The following is a 21,447-nucleotide window of genomic DNA, read 5'->3' on the forward strand; positions in this document are numbered from 1 at the left end:
AGTGGTGAGATCTAAATAATTGGTCTATAAGTGCAGTGATACAATTGTTTTTGTTGACAGAGAGGTTGTTAACAGTGAAAATGTATTAGCAGTGCCCAGCAGATTTTTGTTTTTATTTTATTTTATTTTATTTTATTTTATTTTATTTTATTTTATTTTATTTTATTTTTACTTGTAAGTCACATTTAGTTATCACTTATTACTGATGTGGTGAGTTGTTTTGTTTACTGTAACTTACTGTAACTGTAACCATCTTTTGCATGTTTTATGTGTTATTTTTCCCAATGCTTTTAATGTTTTATGTAAAGCACTTTGAATTAGTAAATACGTATTTTTTTCTTTAACAGTGAAAATATATTAGCACAGTGCCCAGCAGATTTTTGTTTTCATTTAATTTAATTTTACTTTTTTTAATGTTATTTTATTTTGTTTTATTTAAGTTTATGTTTTACTTGTAAGTCACATTTAGTTATCACATATCAGTGATGTGGTGAGTTGTTTGTTTACTGTAACAAAACTAACTAACTGTAACCATTCCCAATGCTTTTAATGTTTTATGTAAAGCACTTTAAATTAGTAAATACGTATTTATTTTCAGTGAACAGTGAAAATGTATAAGCACAGTGCCTAAGTGATTTTTATTTTATTTTATTTTATTTTATTCTATGTTATTTCCTTATCTCTCACCTGATTGGTTCTTTTACACAAAAAGGGCGGGCTTATTTACCCCATTGGTTAACACCTGGCAGACTCTCTGCCTATTGGTTCAAACAGACGTCACTCAAAGAACCCAGCTCTGCCCCTCCCTTCCTGTGTTACCGCCCTTGGAGCTGAGTGAGAAATCAAGTCCTGGAGACATCGCGTTCATTGGGAACACTAGCGTTATTTGGAGCTTTCTTAGTTAGGACCCAGTAGCCTCAGGTAAGAACATATATAACTGGTGGGTTTTCAATTAGTGTGTGAATTCAGTGAACTTTCTAGCCGTGTTCTTTAAAATGCTGTCACTTGCATATGTGCTGATTTAGCTCAACGGCTAGTCAACTGTTAGCTGTTAGCTGCTACATGTCATCGTCGTTCCGTAGCTCTCTCTGTTTCTTAAGGGATGGAACTATTTCAGTTAGCGTTGCTAAGTTACCACCAAAGGAACATATCTCTGTAATGTTAATAGTGCGATTTGGTACCACCCTGCAGTATTTTACTGTATATAATATGTGTGTATATGTAACTCTTTGCACTTCTGGTTAGACCCTACTTAATTTCGTTGCTTGTGCTGCACTTACATTGTAATGACAATAAAGTGATCTAATCTAATCCAGTGGTATGTCATTATGGCAGTACTAAGTATCCTCTAATGATTCTGGCATCTGTTAGGTTCATAGTCCTTGTTTTATATAGATGACTAAACATGACTTAAGACTAAAATACATACATTTATAATTAAATAAATGCATGCAGAAATTCATATATAAATACAGAAATAAATGAATAAATAAATACAGAAATAAATGAATAAATAAATGCTGAAATACAGGAATAAATCAATCAATGCATGACTAAATGGGACCTCTTACCTCATTAACATATGGACACAAATGAATAAATGTAGGTGAACAAAAATATAGAAATAAATGTAAAGCATTTAATTATTTCTATATTATTTTATTTATTTATTCATACATGTTTACTCCTCCATAGTTTTATTGGGTATGGCTGTTGCTAATTGCATGTGTTAAGTTTAATCTCAGCAGCCCATCCCTGTCAGCCTGACAATGCATTTTTACAGAAATCAATATCGTGATTGTCTGTTCGACAATACAAGAGTTTCAGTGTCTTTAAGGACATACCTTTTGTTGAGATGACTCACACCAGTATGCAGGGTTATGGAAAGGCTGAGTCTTTTAGCAGCAGTTCTACTTGTTTGATAGGTGCTACTTGTTTGATAGGTGCTACTTGTTTGATAGGTGCAAGCTCAGTGTACATGTGTCACTGAGTTTACTGACGTACTCCATGTCCAAGAGCTAATGTGGGAGTTTATGTGTTTTCACAAAGGTAGTTGTATCAGCAAGGCTCAATGGAGACCTAAAGGGTGTGGTCCAAGTCTTAAGGAGGAGGTCTGCTTTGGAAAGTGTCTCCCTCTTTAAGCCTGAAGGCAAATGACCCTGTTGAAGGTGTGAAGCAGGTAACTTGAGTGGAATGTCGTGGCTACTGCTGACATGACTTTTTTTGGTGATACTGCTGTTGCCTACTGCACCACCCCTGCAGTGCAGTGTTGCAGATAAACAAGCTTCTCAGATAGGATTTGTTTAACCAGCAGCATACCTTTCACTGCGGGGTGAAACCTGACTGTGAGCTCCTGGTTTTACCTTTTAGTGTAGTGCAGCCACAGTGGTGAATAGCCGTTGTTATTTGTTTTTCCAAAGGAGGAAAAGTGGCAAACTTTCTTGAAGCTGTATCGTTCAAACTCCAGCCCTTGAAAGTTCTTGTTGAGCTGAAAGGAAAGGCAAAACTTCTGAAATCTTCTGATATCTGTTCCTATTATAGAATAATGGGAGTGTGTGTCGCTGGTGTGTGCTGCTAAAACAGTGGGATATGCAAATCATGTGTGTTTGTTTGAGAAACACCCCACTTCCTGTCTCGCCCTTGCCAGATCTGTAGAGTTGGAGGGTCGGTTGTTTTCTTTTTCTGATACAGTTTTATTGCCTGTTAATTTGGAAAGAATAACAATTACTATGGGTCAAATTAGATAAAAAATCCTTCTCAACATCTGCACCATAACTATTTAAACATATTTATTCTACCAACACCTATATCTTCTCATTATTTTCACATGTATTACAGTGAACATATCTTTTTGACAGCATGATCAGACCCTCTGGTATTTTTGTCTCCTTCCATCTGTTTTCTATCATTTCTGACATTTCTGACACATTTGAGGCGCCTTAGGAGGAGGAAGATAAAAAAGGATAAAGGAGGTGTAAGTAACAAAACAGCGAGAGAGGCAGAAGGGTAGAGTAGAGAATAAAACTGTAGGAGAGTAGGTGGGAGGAGGTAGTGCAGACTCTGGTCCCACGGGTAGCAGAGCTAGGTCATACTAAGTATAGTCTTTTTGTGCGTTGATGGGGCGGTGCTCTATAATAATGTAATAACCACCAGTCAGTGCTTCCTGTATATCTCTGAGCTGCACGTTACTTCTCCTCCAGTTTCTGCCTCTCAGATCTAAAATAGTGCAGGCCACCCCGAAAATGATTGCAAGAGTTATACTTGACATAGTTAAATGTAGCATGTTTTATTTTCAGCTAAATAATAGTACGCTTTGTTGGAGGTGGCGATGAAAGAGGTAGAAATAGATGTTTTTTTCATTTCAAACCAGAGAAATCTGCCAAACTCATGTTTCATTTTATCTGGCAGATATGTCTGGCCCTTTTTTTAGTCGCACGCCCTGGGCGGACCAATCACAGCCATGTATCTCATCTGGGGCGGGTTCTGCTAAACTGCGCTACGATGACTCTCAGCGCCAGTTTACCAGGCTCACGATGTCAAACTAGGCAGTGCTGAACAAATATTACTCGATGTTCTGTTAATGTATTGTCGCATAAAATGTTTTCGGAGGTGCATTTTAGTGTATCGTTTAGCTGTAATTCAAGAAAGTTTGTGACACAGTAGTGATTGGTTTGGTCATGTTTTGTTGCTGTGGTGGTTCCATCCGATGCATCCAGAGGCATTTTTTTGCCCTGCACCGTTCATAACACCCCATGGAAATCGCAAATGAACGTATAGGGCCCTGGTGATGCAGGCCCGCTTTCACAAAAATCACAAACATTTTTGAATGATCATTTAATTTATGTGTCAATGAAAATGAGAATAATGATGCAAAATTATAATTCCCTCTGTATAAAAACTGTGAAATTTATTCCAATTGCATTATCAGTCAAATAATTGCAATTAGATATTTTCCTCATATCGTCCAGCCCTAATGTGACTGTCATGTCTTTCTTATTCACACATACAGAGGGTAAAAATAATAAATGTTATCATGCAATCATGCTAACAGGGTTGCTTAAATCAACCGGGTTTTTATCACATGGATTTCTTCACTAAACATCTAGATTTTCAGGGGAACTTTAATTTGGATATTTGTAAATTTGTCCTTGTGCAATCCTCCATATGTTTATGACCCTTGTATGTTTAAGCCCAACTGTAGTCTGTGTACAGGTCAGTGTGTGTAGAGGTGTTAAGGGGGCGTATAGTGCAGACAGGTTTGCAGTATTATTGGCTCTGAGCCATCTGTTGTTGCCTTGAAGGATTAGCAGAGCAGAGAAGGAGAAAGGAATCAATCAGATTTGACTAATGGATCCTCTCTGTGTCTCCACTTCTTCCTGAGCCCACCCATTGCCATCATTATCCCTGTCTACATGCTCAGTTACTCTTCTGTCTGCACGCCCAAAAGTTCTGGACCTCACTGTAAACACAGAGGCTGTTGTTTTAAATGTGTTGAATTATATGTCAGTGAAGAGGAAAGTGTTTTTGAGTGTGTGGGATAATATGGTAAATGGTTTTTATTCTGAGTTGATCTCCTCATAAGAGCGTTATGTGTGTTTGTGTGTTTGTGACTTTACACTTATCCCAGAACTTGGCCAGAAATCATCTTATCACAGCCTTCTGCACATTATTATAAATAGTCTAGGTAATTAAACCCAGAATGTGAACCAAGAAAGTCATAAATCCAACTTCATTTGACGAAAGACCAATCTTTTCATATGTTTTCACCGGCTAGCAAGGATTTCACTGGTGTGGAATGAAAAGATTTGGGTCTAGATGTGAGTGATTTTTGGCAGAGAACATTAAAGTCTTCTGTCACACAATCACAGTGACGCCTCCATGTGTTTTTTCGTGCCCCTTCACATCTCGGTGTTGATTATGAAAGATGAGCAAAACTCCCCTTTCTAAAAACATGGGAGCAAAGGCTTGGAAAGACGTCATGCGAACCAAATCCTGGCGCTGTTCCATGACAACAGACGGATCATAAGACTGCTGTTGAGGACGTGAAACGATTTTCATATGATTTGGAGTTTATGGAATATTTTTAATCTGCCAGTTAGATAATAAAATGCTTGAGTTCAAATGTATTTGGTTCATGTGTGTTTGCTCAGCAGTTTTCATGTATTTTTGTTTAGGATTTTCTTCTGTAAGCCTATGTAAAATACATTTCATTGTCAATATTTTACAGCCTGGCATTTTAATTTGGATTTTAATGTCCGTTTGTATTGTTTCACCACCGTGCTTGTCTTGCACCTTTTATCTCCGCTTCATTGCAGTTTAAATGGCCGATCTCCTTCCTCCCAGTTAGCTGCAGTAGCCATGCACTAGTCATTATTGTACAGACTCTGTTTTCCAGTTTTGTATTTAACTACTGTGCAGTGGAACATTAGGGTGATATTATTATTGTAGCTCATTATATTGATACACTTTCATTAAAGTCATAAGTGCAGCTGACATTTATTTGAGCCCAGCTTTATATGCTGGCTCTGAGGCTTACAATTGCCCCTGCTATGACTCTCATAAAAGCATCAGGAATAAATGTGTGTAGTCAGTTATAGTGGTCTAATGCAGAATGTGAGGGGAACAATTAGTCCAGCACAGAGCCTGGATTGTGGAGAACTGAGCAGAGATACAGGCTGTCAGGGAATTCCTCTAAACTGGAGAAATCACTCGGGCAGCTCCAGGGAAATGGCACTAAAAGTTTAAAGAGTCTTTGGCCAAACTCGAGTGGAAGCACACTGTTTTCTGTTGTTATCACAAATTTTAGAGATGCTGCTGTATTTTGTCATTGACATGAATCCGCGAGACTGATGCAATGTTCCTGCAAGTTAGTTGTTGTTGTGTCTGGTCTTTTACATTTACACAAACATACACAACTTTTTCTTTCCTGCAAAAGTGCTTTTCCCGACAATGGTGTGAGCAACAGCCATTTGGGACAGTACAGTTAAGTGGATGTGAGTGATTAGGACTAGGAACATCTGTGGAGTCCTGCAGGGATTTTGGAAATGATGAGGTCATTTAGCGTTCGGACTGTGGCGTGGGAGAGAAAACGGATGGCTCTTCATCTTGCTTGGCGGGGTCCACACTCCCATCCTAACTCATTCACTTGATCTAATCTTGGCCGTGGTGTTGTGTTCTTATACACCTACTTGGAGTTGAGTCCACTATTTCCTGCCACTGTTATTTGCTTTATTTTCAGGCCCTTAGTCCCTAGATGAAAATATATACATGCTTTTTAATATCCAGTAAAAGGAGCTTCTTTTGCTTCTTCTTTTGAGTAGTTGATGTCTTCCAAAGTAGCACAGAGTTGGGGTTCTCAAAGAGTTGTTGTTGATTGTCACGGGAGAGGTCAGATAATTTGTCTGAGCCTGAGAAAGTTCTTCCTTTGTTCCATCTGTGTGTTACGTGTTGAATCACTGAGCCCAGCTGTGATCAACTGTTGTTTCACAGGGATGAGATAAGCTTTTGTATCAGTTTAGATATAATTACATTGTTTTAGTCAGGTCAGATAACATACATTTCATCCCCATCTTCATGAACGTTTATTTGTGTGTGTTTGTCTTCAGGTAGCCTCTCCCTCGTCTGGAGCAGTGAGCCTGAGAGGGAACATTGTGGCTGTGTTCTGCTGTTCAGCGTTGCTTAGCGAGCTATAGCCGGCACCATGGCGTTGTCATACAAGAAGGACCTGGAAAAGTACAAGGATCTCGACGAAGATGAAATCCTCAACAAACTGTCGGCAGAGGAGCTCAAACAGCTGGAGACGGCCCTCGAGGAGATGGACCCTGAGGTCAGGACTCAGTGAGGGTTGGAGGAGCTCCAGGGCTCTTAGTGGGAGGGAGTTCTGTGGAATAGGGATACAAAAGATTTTAAGCTTTTTATGCACTCAAATACAATCTTTTGCAACCACTGTTCACTTTCTTGAATAAGGGACACAACTACAATCTTAGACTTTGGCAAAAATTACACCTGGTTTTTACCTGGTATTATTATAATGTGGACTAATAAAGGTATGCTTTTAAAGAAAAACTTTAAAAAAATACTAAGGTGGTGTTGAGCAAAACAGGGGGAGCAGCATAGCGCTTCATGGCTAAAGTCTAGTACAGCACGCTTGCCGGCCACGGCCCGGTTTAGAGAAATGGGCTTTTGTAAAGCACGGATGCACATGTACGGGCACGAGCGCGAGCATTGACGGCATTGACCTGATGTCTGTTTATATGCGTCTTTTCTCCGCAATGGACATTTAAAAAGATTCCGCTGGGAAGGTTCGTGGTGGTCAGATGTGGAGTGTTTACTGCAGATTTGATCAGATGCATATATTCAAAAACAGTCAGACAAAACTACATCTCCGAGGGGTGATGACGTTTAAGCAAGAAGCAGTGGAGCCAAGGGGAAATTACCCTAAAGCACGGGGCACGGTACGATGGACAGTGTGAGCGCGCCCTAAATTGAGGATAGCAGAGTGCAGTGTGCCTCAGCTGAAGTTATTGTTTGCTTTGTTGCTAACTCCCTTTTTCTTTAAGCTGTAGCTAGCAAGCAAACACACAGGGACTTGGCTTGGGTCTTGAGGAGTTGAAGCATTTATTCACCAACAATAAACTGTACACACTGCTCTGCTACATTCACAACGTTACCGCTGAGTCACCTCATACTCCCCATCACACACGCTCACTGTGAATGTGTGTGTCTGTGTGTATGAAACTCCAACACAGACAGAGAGGAGACAATTTGAGCTATTCCTTAAAGGAGTTTTTCTCTTCTTAAACATATCTTAGTTTAAAAATATGTACATCCCTGATGCTTAAGCCTGGCAATGAGTCCATTAGTAATAAACTGGGGGAAACCCATGACATGGTTGAATCACATGAATGGAAAGGGAATCCACCAAAATATATCAGCGTTTGACTTCCTGCCTGGGATGCACTGAATTACGCATTCAAATCCATTGGTTGATTTGATGATTTTTTTCCTTTGCACCTTCCAACCACACCTCCCAGTCCCCAGCCTCCATGGTTTGGATAATAATTTGAAGTGGGAGTCTCAGCTGCAGCAGCTCTGTCCGCAGGCTGCCAAGTGTTTGTGTGTTTATTTGCCAGTAGAGCTGGAGAGTGTAATGAAATCCCCCCAGGCGCCTGGGCATTTTGTCTAAATTCCATCTAAACCAAGTGAGATAAATCACCACACAAGGCTCACAGGAAACGGTCAATAACAGTGGGAATATTATTAATATTTTTGGATCTCATGTCATAAAATAGGAAAAAGAAGAGCTGCATTGAGGCGCACTTACACTGTCCATCCGTACCGTGCCCGGTGCTTTAGGGTACTTGTTCCCCCCTCCCTCTCCCCCCACATCCCAGGCCTGTTTGTACTCACACTACCTGGGCCTCGGCGGAATGCTTCTTACCTGCCTATACGTCATCACGCCGTAACACGTCACCGAATTGATTGACGTCATCGCGAAGCATCGCTTTGTTTACAAATCTTTCCATAGACCTCGGAGTTTTTATGTTTTTGAATATTTTTCATCCGACCAAATCTGCAGTAAACACTCCACCTCCGCATCACACTAATGTGAACCTTTCGCCGCCATTGTTTTAAATGTCCACGTATGGTCCGTTCAAGTTCGGCTTTGTTCATTGATTGACATGTTCTTTTTTTTTTCCTTGTCCGAACAGGCGCACATAAAATTACGTCAGAACCGCCGTAGGCCTCGTGCTCGTACACATGCGCACGCTCGTGCTCATACATGTGCAAACGGGCTTTACAAAAGCCCACTTCTCCCAAACGGGCCTTGGACGGCAATGTACCGCTCCTAGGCGCGGTACGGTTGCACTCACACTGGTCAAACAAACTAGACTTTAGCCGTGAAACGTGCTTGGGCACGGTACGGATGGACAGTGTCAGTGCGCCCTTAGTGTCAATTGACACAAGCTGACCAGACAAACGTCTCTTATTTTCATATATCCTCAATCACCCCACCCAAGTTCTGACTCGCCTACACCATATGGTCCACAGTTGGTTGCATTTTTCTGTTTTTTTTTTTTTATATAGCCATGAGGTTTTGGTTTACATGAATCAAGTTCAACAAGTTCATACTAGGTTTACTACTGTTTTGAGGAACACTTAATTCATATCTATTTCCAAAGTGACTCTCAAACTCCAACATCTGGCATTGATGCCAACTACCATGCAGACTTGAATATGCAACAAGAAGTATCGTGGCGTTTGCTTGCAGCGCTGTATCTGACAGTCCTGACCTGTCTGCATACTACGCAATTATGAAAATAAAATGTGGTGTGCTTAAAAACATTTGATGCTGTACTGATGATAGTACATCTACCTTCAAAGAGATACTGACATCAAAATGTTTACAAGATACATACAAAGATACATCTACAGCTTAAAATGACATAATTTTTGCATTTACCCTTTACCCAGTCTATAGTGAGTGTATTGACGTTTTCATCAGCTGACGGGTGTTGACATGTCTCTTTGTCTCCCCTCCTCAGAATGCTCTTCTCCCAGCGGGCTTACGTCAGAAGGACCAGACAAGTAAGACAGCAACTGGAACATTCAACAGGGATGGCCTTCTCAAATACCTGGAGAAGGAAGCCATGGAGTACAAGGACAGAGAGGATGTAGTGCCCTTCACTGGGGAGAGAAAAGGTGTGTGTGTTTGTCTACAACTGTCAGCTATAGAGCACCAAACAGAGTCATTCCCACATAAATATTTACTGTTTAAAACCTTCTCATGGCTGTAAATCAAAAGGGGCAGTTGTAAGAATAACTGTCCTTTGTTGACTAATAACACTTGTTCAGATCAAAAATGTTTTGTGTTAAATGAAGTGTAATCCTTAATAGTAGGGGTGTAACGATACACGTATTTGTACCAAACCGTCACGTTACAGGCCCCAGAGGTGGACCACGGTCCTTTAATATGATATACATAGCGTTATATGTTGACCTTACAGTCTTGTTTTGAGGTGCGTTACTTAAAACTTGAAGTCAGAGTTCCAAGTGTGGGGTGACTTTGGATTCCAGGTTAATTATGAACATTCACACGCATTTAAAAAGGCACCATTCAGGTGTTACTGTCACCGTTGCTGCGAAAAAAACAAAGCTGTGCAAACCCAGCTCCTGACACTATTTCAACAACCCCTACCTAAGAATTCAGAATGGGCAAATGCCATAAACTAAGTAAATGCTGCAGTTGCAGTTATTTAAGATGTATTTTATTTATTGGAGAATTGCAGCAGTTTTTTTAAAAACATTTCTTTATACATTTTATTTGTATGTTTCATACTGACAGCTAAAACTGTTTAACTGTTGTGTTTAATTGTTTACTAATTTATCTTACGTTCGTTCTGACAACCAAAGCAGTTTTTTTTTTAAATTTAACTATGATCCGTACCATACTGTGACTTTAAAACCGAGGTACACACCGAACCATGGCTGTGGCTCAGTTGGTAGAGCGTGTCGGCCAATGTCCGAAGGCTCGGTCGCCCTTTCCTACTTGTGTCATGGTCGTGGTGTCCTTGGGAGTCTGCTGTGCCAACTATAGTAGTTTACCACCACCACCCTGAACCTTGACTCTCTCCTGGACGCGCCTTGAGTACTGAGAAAGACGCTATATAAATCCAATCCATTATTTTTATTATTGAGTGTACCGTTACACCCCTACTTAATGGGTAAGGTACAGATCAACACGGACAGTGTTACAAAGTTATTTTCAAATTAATAAAAGCTGTCAAGTCAAGAAATATCATTGCAGTGATGACCGCAAAAAAATCCAGTAGGGTTATGATGCTAGCCAGTGTTGGATAGTGTACCATGCCTAACTTACTTACTGTCTTTAAGAACATCATTAGTGTGGCGCTATCACATGTTCGTAATGTGTTTCTCAGGGGACAACGAGCCGAGGTGTGTTTGTATCAGCACTACAGACACACAGCAGTAATTACCGTTCTGCTGTCTCTGCAGGTATTATTAATGCATGTCTGCTCTTATGCAACATACAGTAAAGCAGTGTGGGGGAGGTGTGTTTGTACCAGGGGAGAGGAGCTAGGGAGTGTCAAAAAAGGAGGCGATGTTAGCAAAATGTCTTGGATCCATCTGTTTATAGATGTCAGTTCAGTTCAGTTTGTAAAACAGGGGTTCCCATCCCATCCCTTCAAAGAAAAGTATTAAATTAAATAATACAGGCCCATTTCAATCACTCAGAATAAATTCCAACGGGTGCTCTGCAGATTTTACAGACAAATATTTAACTTTCAATATACAAGGAATACAACTGAATGTTTTAATATGTTAAATCTGTCTTTAATTAAAAAAAATTATTAAAATTAGTTTATTTTACATGACGCTGTAGATGTTGAGGCCTGCTGTTGTGCACACAGCACAACACGCAGGGTTGTTAACATGTTTACCAGATATGAGAGAGCCAGATCAGACATATTTGATATATGGCGTGTGCAAAACAACCGTGAATGCAATATCGGACAATGATGGATAACCATCTTCACAAGCAACCAAAGGCCGTTCGTTAAGCCGGTAGCAAAGAAGTGTTCAGGGAGATCTTAGTTTCAGTCGTCTCAGACTGCTGAGGACTTTGATGAATCAGCATTTATTTGAGCTCTGTTTACTGCGTCTTGTTTTTCCTCAAAACAACCCTGATTTAAATAGTGGGTTGTGTTACTATGATGACCGGCAGCCGTGACGTCATGAGCTGCAGCAAATCTGCACATTAGAGTTTTTAACGTGTTCTGTGTGTGTGTGAATGATTTTTGAGTTTGTTTTGATATTTATTACCTTTTTTCTTTTTTCGAAAACAACTTCAAGTGTAGGTTGCAGATTTTCTTTTTAATGTAGTGAACCGTTATTAAAAACTCACAAAAAATGAACAATGATAGGATCATTCTTGCGGCCCCCTTAGCCCCTCCTCAAGGCACCCCAAGGTTCCCACTTTGGGAACCACGGTTCTAGAGATGAGCAAACACTGACTCAATGTGCTCAAGACTCAGTCTGAGATTTCCCGCCGACAAAGCTATGCAAATCTGCGCCTAAAGCCTTATTTGAATGGAAGGGCTTTCTCAAGTTCGGCTTTGTTCATTGATTGACATGTCAATCAAAAGTCCTGCTGTGAACATTTGTCTCATGCCTCTATGCCATAAATTCCTACTGCCATAAAAAATCATTCATATAAATGTTTAATCACAGCAGTTGAATGTGGTCGTCTGTTAAACTCATACTGTTATATAATCTTTTTTTTACTCAAAGAAAGGTGACAAAAACACTCATTGCTGACCCTGATGTGATTAATCCCGCTGTAGTTCAAATAACCTGATCTTCTCGAGAGAATCCAGTTCTGTTTCGAACAGGTTTTAAGACAAACCTGTGGTATTACTCTTAACTTCCTAGAGGAGGGCAAAAAAAGGACACGCTTTAGTTACAGCATGACGAAAAGAAATGAGAAGAGTAGAAACATTACAGAGAAGTAGAAATTCTTGTGCCGGGGAATTCCTGTTGTTGGGCTCATCAGAGATCTCAATGCTACTCCCTCACTGAAGAGGAAATACAGAGCTGACACCCCCCACCCCCCGACCCAACCCTGGCCTGTTAGAAATTATACTCCGGCTGTGTGTGAATGAGTGTGTATGAGTGTGTGTGCACGCATGAGTGTGTGCGCGCTCTATGACAACATGGAAAACTCAGATCACTGTGGTGGTTCTGAGGAATGCAGCTGATTCTCTTCCCCTTGTTAAACTCACCCCCTGCTGATAAATAATGTGGTCATGAGTGTGTGTCTCCTTTCAATAACGCACGTAATGTGAAAACGGCATGCTTAAATGCCATGGCAACCATTGCAGCCTTTTAACCGCTTAAACGTTATTGTATTGAGTCAGTTCTTATTATTTATTTCTTCAGTTTGTCCTTTTATTCCCTCCTCGGTTTGAGAAGTTTATTAACATTAAGAATTTATGGCCAGTAGATGGTATTGCATTTTTCACTGGGGCTCAGTTGAGGTAAAAATGGGCATGTCATCATGTGTCAGCGCAAAGGAATATTCATTGCTTGTTACACTAATTGGAGCATTCAAGGCGTGCTTCAGTTCCAGAGTGGTAAACATGTTTGTTGAGGTTACAGTGGAGGGTGTGGCTGTTTGACCAATAAACACACACAAACACAGAGCAGCTCTGTACCACGCACCTCCAGTGGTCAGTTTCTGTTATTATTTGAAGTGCTGCGAAGGCACTAAATCAGTACCGCATATAAACTGGTCAAGATTTAATAATAATTCAGTTTTCAGGATCGTTTTGGCCTCATGTCTATGCGGTCGACAACTTAACAGAACTTATTTGCAAGAAAACAACAGATTATTGCTGAAACCTATGACAGTTTACAAACCAACTACTGGGTTCAAGCGACCCATCTCACTTGCAGTTGTTGCATGTAAACAGTTTTCTGTGCAGTATAGAATACTTTCCATCATTTAGTAGCACTTACCGGTAGTAGTTTTTTAGTAGTTTCAAATATTGTGAATCAGGTAATCTTGCTAAGATGCTAGTTTGTCAGCTGATATTTCTTGCCTCATCTGATTTTGTTACAGTGAAGTCACTGTGTTCCCAGACCTATGAGATTCTGCATTATTTACACGCCTATTTTCCCCCAGCATTTGTACAATATTGTATTACAATGTGATTTCCTCATTTCATCCATGATATATGTTCCTGTGGGATCGTGCAAGGCCGTGGTGCTCTCAGTCTCTTGGCTCCATCTTCCTCTTGCCTCCAGGGGGGCTAAATGTCGCTCCAGAGGGATTGGCACAGGATGCTGCCTGATGACTGTATTTTAATGTTTACTGGCTTTCAGGAAGTGCCAGAGCCCCCAGTCGGGACCAGTTTGAACAATTTGACTGGCTTGACTTGGTGTTTTTGTTTAAGGAGACAGGCATATAGAAGCGAATGGCACCCACTGGATGGTCTCTCTGTTAAGCTCAAGTGTTTGTTGCCCCAGCAGTGCAGTTTATATTAGACTCCAGGCATTGTTCCATGACTTCCTTCGCTCTTTCCGTTTCGCTCCTCAGATAGGTTACTATGGCAATACCAAAGATATCAGACAGCTATGGCTGGACTGAGTTCAGCTGGTCTGAACCACTGATGGTTAGTGGATGTTGTGTAAAATAGCAGGAGGACCAGACTTATTCAAACAGCATATTTCTGTTGGTCAGACTTCTTTGTCAATAACATTGCCATTATGTAACATTTACCAAAATTGAATCACTGCGGGTTTAATTGAATTTTGTTTCTGAAACAAACACACTAAATGTCAAAGTGAAAATAAGCATACACAACTTCATCTGTGCTGTTTCTCTGTGCATTGCAAGAAAGCATAAAACACTTCATGAATATAAGTAAACAAGTCAAGACAGATACTTAAAATGTAAGAGGCTCAAGAGCAAAGGAGAGTGAGGACCATTTTGTCTGTGTTGCTGTTTAAGTAATGTATTGCCTGCCCATTTTTATGAGGGCTGTTTATAAATCCTCCTTTCCTCAATGTCCCTTCATCTTTCTCTATAGGTAAAGCATTTGTTCCTAAGCAGAAACCGATAGACACACGCCAGGAAGAAGTCACAACCCTCGATCCAGAATTGGAGGAAGCCCTGTCCAGCGCCACAGATACAGAACTGTGTGATCTAGCAGGTAAGATTGAATGAAAACTTTTCTTTTGACGCTTGCGTAGCTGTGAGAAAGTTTCAGTCTGCTTCAGTAAATCACAAGCTCCTTTTTTACTCTTAAGAGTTTCTCTTTCATACATGCAGCACACAAGGGATGATGACGTAACGCACATACACCGTGCTGATGGAGCCGGTTCTTAATTTGGTGATAAACATCTCAGTCTCTTGTTGTTCTTTGAATTTGTCTGATGACTTTGGGTGTTGGTCCTTACTGACAGAAGTACCCTAATCCTGTCGTCTTTCCAGTCAGACATTTTTGTTGCCGTCTTGGTACAAGTCACCCTTCTTCCTCACTGTGGGAGGTTTGTTTTCTTCCACTGTTGGCCAACGAATGATATAAATGTCATCAAAGCTGCCATTCACCCTGACCAGAGAATGAGCGGCTGTATTCACATATGAGCTAACCCAGAGATTAAACGGTCTTTGTAACGGGGAGCTGGGAGGTTAAACTCTGTTTGATGCTCAATCTGACTGAATTGGACATTTGCATTTTCAGATACCACGCATTGGGTAACGTCTAGATGATTTCAGGTTTGCAGTGCACGTATGAAAGGGGTTGATGGGGGAATAAAATTGCTTACTGAGCAAAATGGAGAACACATACACAAACTGATTCCTCACCACAGCTGCTGAGTCTATGGTTTGCTTTTGTTTTGCAGCGATCCTGGGTGTTCACACGCTGGTCACCAGTAGTCAGACATATGATGGGACTGCATCTAAAGGGGGTTACAACAGTAAGTAAAATCATAGAATTGAACTCTGTTAGTTCAAAGGTTCCAAAAGGATCCGTATCAGTAACTCTGCCTGTGACTTTTCTAGATGTGATCAAAGGGGAGAAGATGAACCCAGTGTTTGACGAGCCTCCCAATCCCACTAATGTAGAAGAAACTCTGCAGAGGATAAAAAGCAACGACAGCTCTTTAACAGAGGTCAACCTCAACAACATTAAGGTACATAAAAACACAAGCTTTCACACAGAGCGTGTATATGCTTGTCTATCCCTGGACCGAAGGCAGTGTGTCTTTGTTTTGTTGTCCAGAACATTCCAATTCCCACGCTGAAGGACTTCGCCAAAGCCATGGAGAAGAACACGACCGTCAAGAAGTTCAGCCTGGCAGCAACACGGAGTAACGACCCAATTGCCGTGGTGAGAGGGAGTGGCTTGTTTGCATTTAACGGCTTTGAGAACACCTGACAACTCCGTATTTACACCTTTTGCTTTATTTCCTGCTCCTGCTTCCTCTTCGCCCTCTCAGGTGTTCAGTGACATGCTGCGAGAGAACAAGACGTTGCGAGCATTGAACTTGGAGACCAACTTCATCACCGGGGTTGGGGTGCAGGCTTTGGTCGATGCATTGCGAGACAACGACACACTCACCGAGATCAAGATAGACAACCAGGTACCAGATGCTTTGTGACACGCTTAAACACACACACACACACACACACACACACACACACACACACACACACACACACACACACACACACACACACACACACACACACACACACACACACACACACACACACACACACACACACGTATCCGCACATCGGGATCTGAAATGATCAGAGGCTTTATAGTTCAGAAAGTACAAAAAGAAAGTTTTGTATTTCTCCTTTTTCATTGGTGTCATCATTCAGGGCCACATTGGGTGATGACGGGGAACTTATGACACAAGAAGTCTGCGCACCCCTTTGAATAAAGTGGTTTCACGCAGCTTAAAGTAGCAAAAACGCTTGTTATTACAAAGTCAAAGGAAATGCCAATGAACACAAACCACTGCCCGGATAAAATGTAAAACACCGGTTGAGAGTTTCCAGTAGTGGAACAGAAGTTAAACCATATCCCTGTGTCTAGAGTTCTGACTCTAACGTAAGACCTTGACCTTTTTTCTTTTACATTTGTGCGTTTCAGAGGCAGCAGCTGGGTACCACCGTAGAAATGGAGATAGCTAAAATGTTGGAAGAGAACAACAGCATAGTGAAGTTTGGCTACCACTTCACCCAGCAAGGACCTCGCTCCAGAGCTGCTGCAGCTATCACCAAGAACAACGACTTGGGTATGAAGCATTCTTCACTGTAAAAAGGGAGTTAGTACTCCCTCTTTTAACTTAAGTGTAGGAGTAGCTGGCTCATTTTATGTAATCACTTTTGTAATTACTACAATAACAATACAGTTTGTTTCAACAAGTCAGTAAATTGGACTCTCTGCTGACATGAAGCAGTGCTAGATTCATGAAGATGGCCAAATGCTCTTGCAGCCATTTAATACCCTGTATAACTTACACACACACACACACGCACACACACACACACACACACACACACACACACACACACACACACACACACACACACTCAAGATTTGTTTAAACTTGCCCATTACGTTAACTTCCACCCGGTTTCTCTCTCTCTGGGAGAATGAGTCATACGAATTCCAACATCTCTGCCGCTCATGACTGCATCTGTACCTACTGTGTGATTGACGTCAGTCCACAGTGACGACCTCTGCTCTCTTTTAGCTCCTCATCCTGTCAGAGTCGAGGTAGCACAGGTCTGATGCATGGGTGTGACTCCAAGTGTGTCAGTGCATCAAAGTGTTTTGAATGAATTAACAGTCTGGAGATTGACACAGTGTGATCACGCAGCTTTGAGAGTGATGACATCCCACTTCCTGTTTTCTGCACACACTGACACATGCTGTTGATATGGGTCTAAACTTTGACCGCTTAGCCCATGTCATCTCACTTAGTGTTTAATGGTGAACTAACAGCCCTGTGTAGGTTGGAGGTTGTGTAGCATGTTTGCAGTTGTTCATCCTTATATTCTTTATTCTGTAAATCAATGAATTTTTGGGGGAGAAATTCACGCTTTTTTCATTCTTCTTCTCTAGTACGCAAGAAGCGAGTGGAAGGGGACCTGTAGGGACGGAGCCCCACCTGTCTCCCAGCCAATCCTTTTGTTTCATCTCACTATGTGGAATAATTTCAGCCAATGCCCTGGTCTCATCTCACTGTGTGGAAACTTCAGTCTTGTGCCAAACTGCGGGGCAAGGCGCGCTCAACTAGAACATGCATCTGAGAAGAAGGGAAATAACTGGAATTGCCCCCTCCCATTTATATGTTCATACTTATGTTTATTATTATGTTATTATTGAAGGTGTAAATCTGATTAGTTTTTAGTCATTTCATTTCAGCTGCTCCTTTTTTTGTGATCTGTCCAGATTTTGACTTGCTTTTTTCCCCCTTTTATACTCTACGCTATAATCATGTGGAATAAACATGAACGTTACCAAGTAACAGTAACTAACATTGAGAGAGCCCTGTATCCTCTATCATGATAGTTTGAAGCCTAAGCTACCTGTATTGAACCAGCAGAATTTGCCATTAGAACGATAGGGAGTGGACCTAGAGTTAAGCTTTAGAAAGTGGCGTGAAGCGAACCGGTGTGTCAGAACCGCAGCTGACTGACAGAATGGTTATAGCTACTGCTGACTGCACAGCTGTAGATAAGACGAGTTAGTTATCATAAGATAAAATAAGTCAACGTGCGATCAGGTCACTGTTGTACATTCCATCTGCATGGTGGTTTGCGGCTGTTGTTTATTGGAGTTGCCTTGTAAAGCCAGCTCCACTGTAATTTTAAGATTGCCTCAGAACAGAAGCTGGCTCCGCCCCGTATATGAATTTAATACTGTACGTATCAATGCATAATGTTTTTTATTATCTTTTTCGTTCTAATTAAAACAATTGTTTTCATATGGTTCAGATTCTGATACTGGCTATTCCGATCACTCATATCCCTTAACAGGAAATTATAATTAAGTTTGGATATACGGGGATCAAGTGAAAGTGGATTGTGCTGTAGAAGGGACAGGATATAAACTCTTGACCTGCTCTTACAAGTGAAGCTGTAAATGTCTGCACAACACACTGGGTTTCTCTGATTGCTTAACCATGCAAAGACTAACATGCAGTGCTTAACGTATCAATCATGTAACGCAACGGTTCAGGTTTTGGCATTGTCATCTACTGTCACTTCCTCGCAGTACACATTTAGGAAAGGAGTCTGTGGGTTAACAACATTGATCGAGACGTGTTTTAATCAGCATCATGCCATTTCATCTATTTCCAGTCTGTGGGCCATTTATAGCAATGTTCAGCAAGTAGTTCACTGAGATGGGAGGAGGAGTACGCAAACACTGTACGTTTTACAGGTTGCTACCACTTGAGAAATATTTCTTTGAACTACATTGCCCAGATAGAAAGGTCCTGTGCAGAGCTTAAATTTCACTTTTCCCCTACTCCCTCTTTCACTCAGCTCCCTGCAGCATCTCAGCAGTAGCATGTCATTCATTATGTAACAGATAACAACATGCTGTGTGTGCCTCAGACTACTTCCTGAGGTGCACTAACCTGCTTGAGATGGGTATAACCGGACTAATTCAGGATTACTTGAAACTTGTATATACTGTGTAATAGGAACAATATGATGGCATGAACATCACTCGTGAACATCATGTTTATATCGACCAAAAATGTCCTTTCATCCTAACAGCCTCACATTCCTTGGATAAGAGTTGAATGGCTGCGTTCAGTACTTTGGGTTTTATATCTGTGTACTTTTTCAATTGTCAAAGTCTGCTAGTGTTTCTTCTTTTTGTTTTTACATTACTGTGCTTTGCTGGTGGTGGAAAGCTGCTTCTTTGCCTGGGCTTGTTAAGAATATTCTGTGATTCATAAAATGTATATTAATTGTAAAATGCCATCTCAAATTCAAAGTGCACACATGCTCTCTCTCTCTCTCTCTCTCTCTCTCTCTCTCTCTCTCTCTCTCTCTCTCTCCTCTCTCTCTCTCTCTCTCTCTCTCTCTCTCTCCTCTCTCTCTCTCTCTCTCTCTCTCTCTCTCTCTCTCTCTCTCTCTCTCTCTCTCTCTCTCTCTCTCTCTCTCTCTCTCACAAACACACACACACACACACACTTTTATGTGTGTACCACATAGATCTACACAACTCATCACTGAGATTTTTTTTTTGTACCTTTAACACCCAGGTGTAGACTCAATATAAGGAATATGTACTATTATAAAACCACAAGACTGGTCAAACGCACTGCTGAATATAAGACATCCTCAACAATAAATGTTTTTACGTACTCTATTTTCCATTTTTGCATTTTTTTTAAATGTGTTAACCACTTAGAAAATCGTCCACATGTTTCAGCAGCTTTGTCTTGAGGGTTTCCTCAGTTGCCATGGAGATATTAATTGGCAAACTTCAATATTTCTGAAGAATTTTGTGAAGTAAGTAACAAGTAACATTGTGATTTGATTTTTCTTTTCTCAAACTATTTGAAATGTCAAACTCAACTAGAGATATATAATGAATATTCATCTAACTATAAAGTGAATAATCTGTTTGTGTGTCTGTCTATTTTAGACTTAACTTTTAAACTTTGAGTCTTAGAAACAAAATTGGATCCTTGATTCTGTGGGTCCAGACGCATCTGTCCATATAAACCACGGCAATTTCCATCTAGACCATTTTCCCACCATCTATATATACTAAACATGAACATGTTATATGTCCTCAACACTGTGGTATTGCACCCATATTTGGTGGACGTGTGCAGTAGATATGACGTCTGAGTGGACATGACAAATTTGGTGCCATTTAGTGCCAATAGGTAGCAGCATCACCTAACTATGAAGGAATGAACCTATGTGTGTACAGTATGTATGTATGTATCACTGTCCTTCGCATATCTCAAGAACCCAATCGATTTCACACTTAGCAGGGTATTGCTGTGGATCCAAGGGAGTGCAGTGTCAATTGTGAAGTTGATTGAATCAGTGGAGAATGCTGCAAGCAGCACTTTTGTGTTTGCTCCAAAGGGCACACATTCTGAACGGTCACATGCTCAGAACAGGCATGTTGATATGGATGCTAACATTTTCTGTTTAGCACTAAACACAAAGAACAGCTGAGGCTGATAGGAATGTCATTAGTTTAGGTATTTACCAAAATATTGGGAAAATTACATTTTTGTGTTACATGGAAAATCAAGTATCACTAGAGTGAGCAGGCTTCATCCTCTGGGGTGTGTGTGTGTGTGTGTGTGTGTGTGTGTGTGTGTGTGTGTGTGTGTGTGTGTGTGTGTGTGTGTGTGTGTGTGTGTGTGTGTGTGTGTGTGTGTGTGTGTGTGTGTGTGTGTGTGTGTGTGTGTGTGTGTGTGTGTGTGTGTGTGTGTGTGTGTGTGTGTGTGTGTGTGTGTGTGTGTGTGTGTGTGTGTGTGTGTGTGTGTGTGTGTGTGTGTGTGTGTGTGTGTGTGTAAATCTCAAGTTCAAACAGTATTTGTTTGTCTTATCGTGACTGATATACTTGCCTTGTGGTTTGGGAGGTACTCTAGGTGGTGTAGGCATGCAGCCTTTAATCAGATCCAGTTTTTCAGATTGTTTGCACATGCTTGAGAGATGATGTAATGTATATGACTCCATCCCTCTCTGGGTTTCCTGTGCCAGAGTGCTGCGGTGAGCTGCTGTCAGAACAAACTCTGCACTGCTGGTGTTGAACTGTGTCTGGAGGGGAGAAGTGAATGACTCAAGTCTTTCCACTCTGCGAGAACAGAGGGAACGAGAACAGCAGGTTTATAATGTTGAAGTTAATCACACCA

General features: G+C 40.9%; 1 protein-coding gene across 2 annotated transcripts; it reads left to right on the forward strand.

The window, feature by feature from the left end:
• Window positions 1-816: 816 nt before the first annotated feature.
• Window positions 817-19,614, forward strand: tmod2 (tropomodulin 2). 2 transcript variants are annotated; one of them, XM_083919615.1, is made up of 10 exons: window positions 817-921; window positions 6,606-6,826; window positions 9,546-9,702; window positions 14,613-14,735; window positions 15,430-15,504; window positions 15,590-15,720; window positions 15,810-15,917; window positions 16,027-16,170; window positions 16,692-16,836; window positions 17,670-19,614. In XM_083919615.1, the coding sequence occupies exons 2-10, from the start codon at window positions 6,701-6,703 to the stop codon at window positions 17,699-17,701; spliced, it is 1,041 nt and encodes a 346-aa protein (XP_083775741.1). In that variant the 5' UTR covers window positions 817-921; window positions 6,606-6,700; the 3' UTR covers window positions 17,702-19,614. The 2 variants fall into 2 exon arrangements, with proteins under 2 accessions (XP_083775741.1, XP_083775742.1); XM_083919616.1 differs by lacking the exon at window positions 817-921 and adding an exon at window positions 2,053-2,179.
• The last annotated feature ends 1,833 nt before the right edge of the window (window positions 19,615-21,447 follow it).

The sequence above is a fragment of the Echiichthys vipera genome (assembly GCF_963691815.1).
Source record: "Echiichthys vipera genome assembly, chromosome: 1".
NCBI lineage: Eukaryota > Metazoa > Chordata > Actinopteri > Perciformes > Trachinidae > Echiichthys > Echiichthys vipera.

Bases quoted from the DNA above. Each gene is read 5' to 3' on its own strand.
- tmod2 (XM_083919615.1), top strand. From the start codon at position 6,701: ATGGCGTTGTCATACAAGAAGGACCTGGAAAAGTACAAGGATCTCGAC. The intron at 15,505-15,589 runs GTAAGTAAAATC...TGACTTTTCTAG, and splicing joins ATCTAAAGGGGGTTACAACA to ATGTGATCAAAGGGGAGAAG. The intron at 15,918-16,026 runs GTGAGAGGGAGT...TCGCCCTCTCAG, and splicing joins GTAACGACCCAATTGCCGTG to GTGTTCAGTGACATGCTGCG.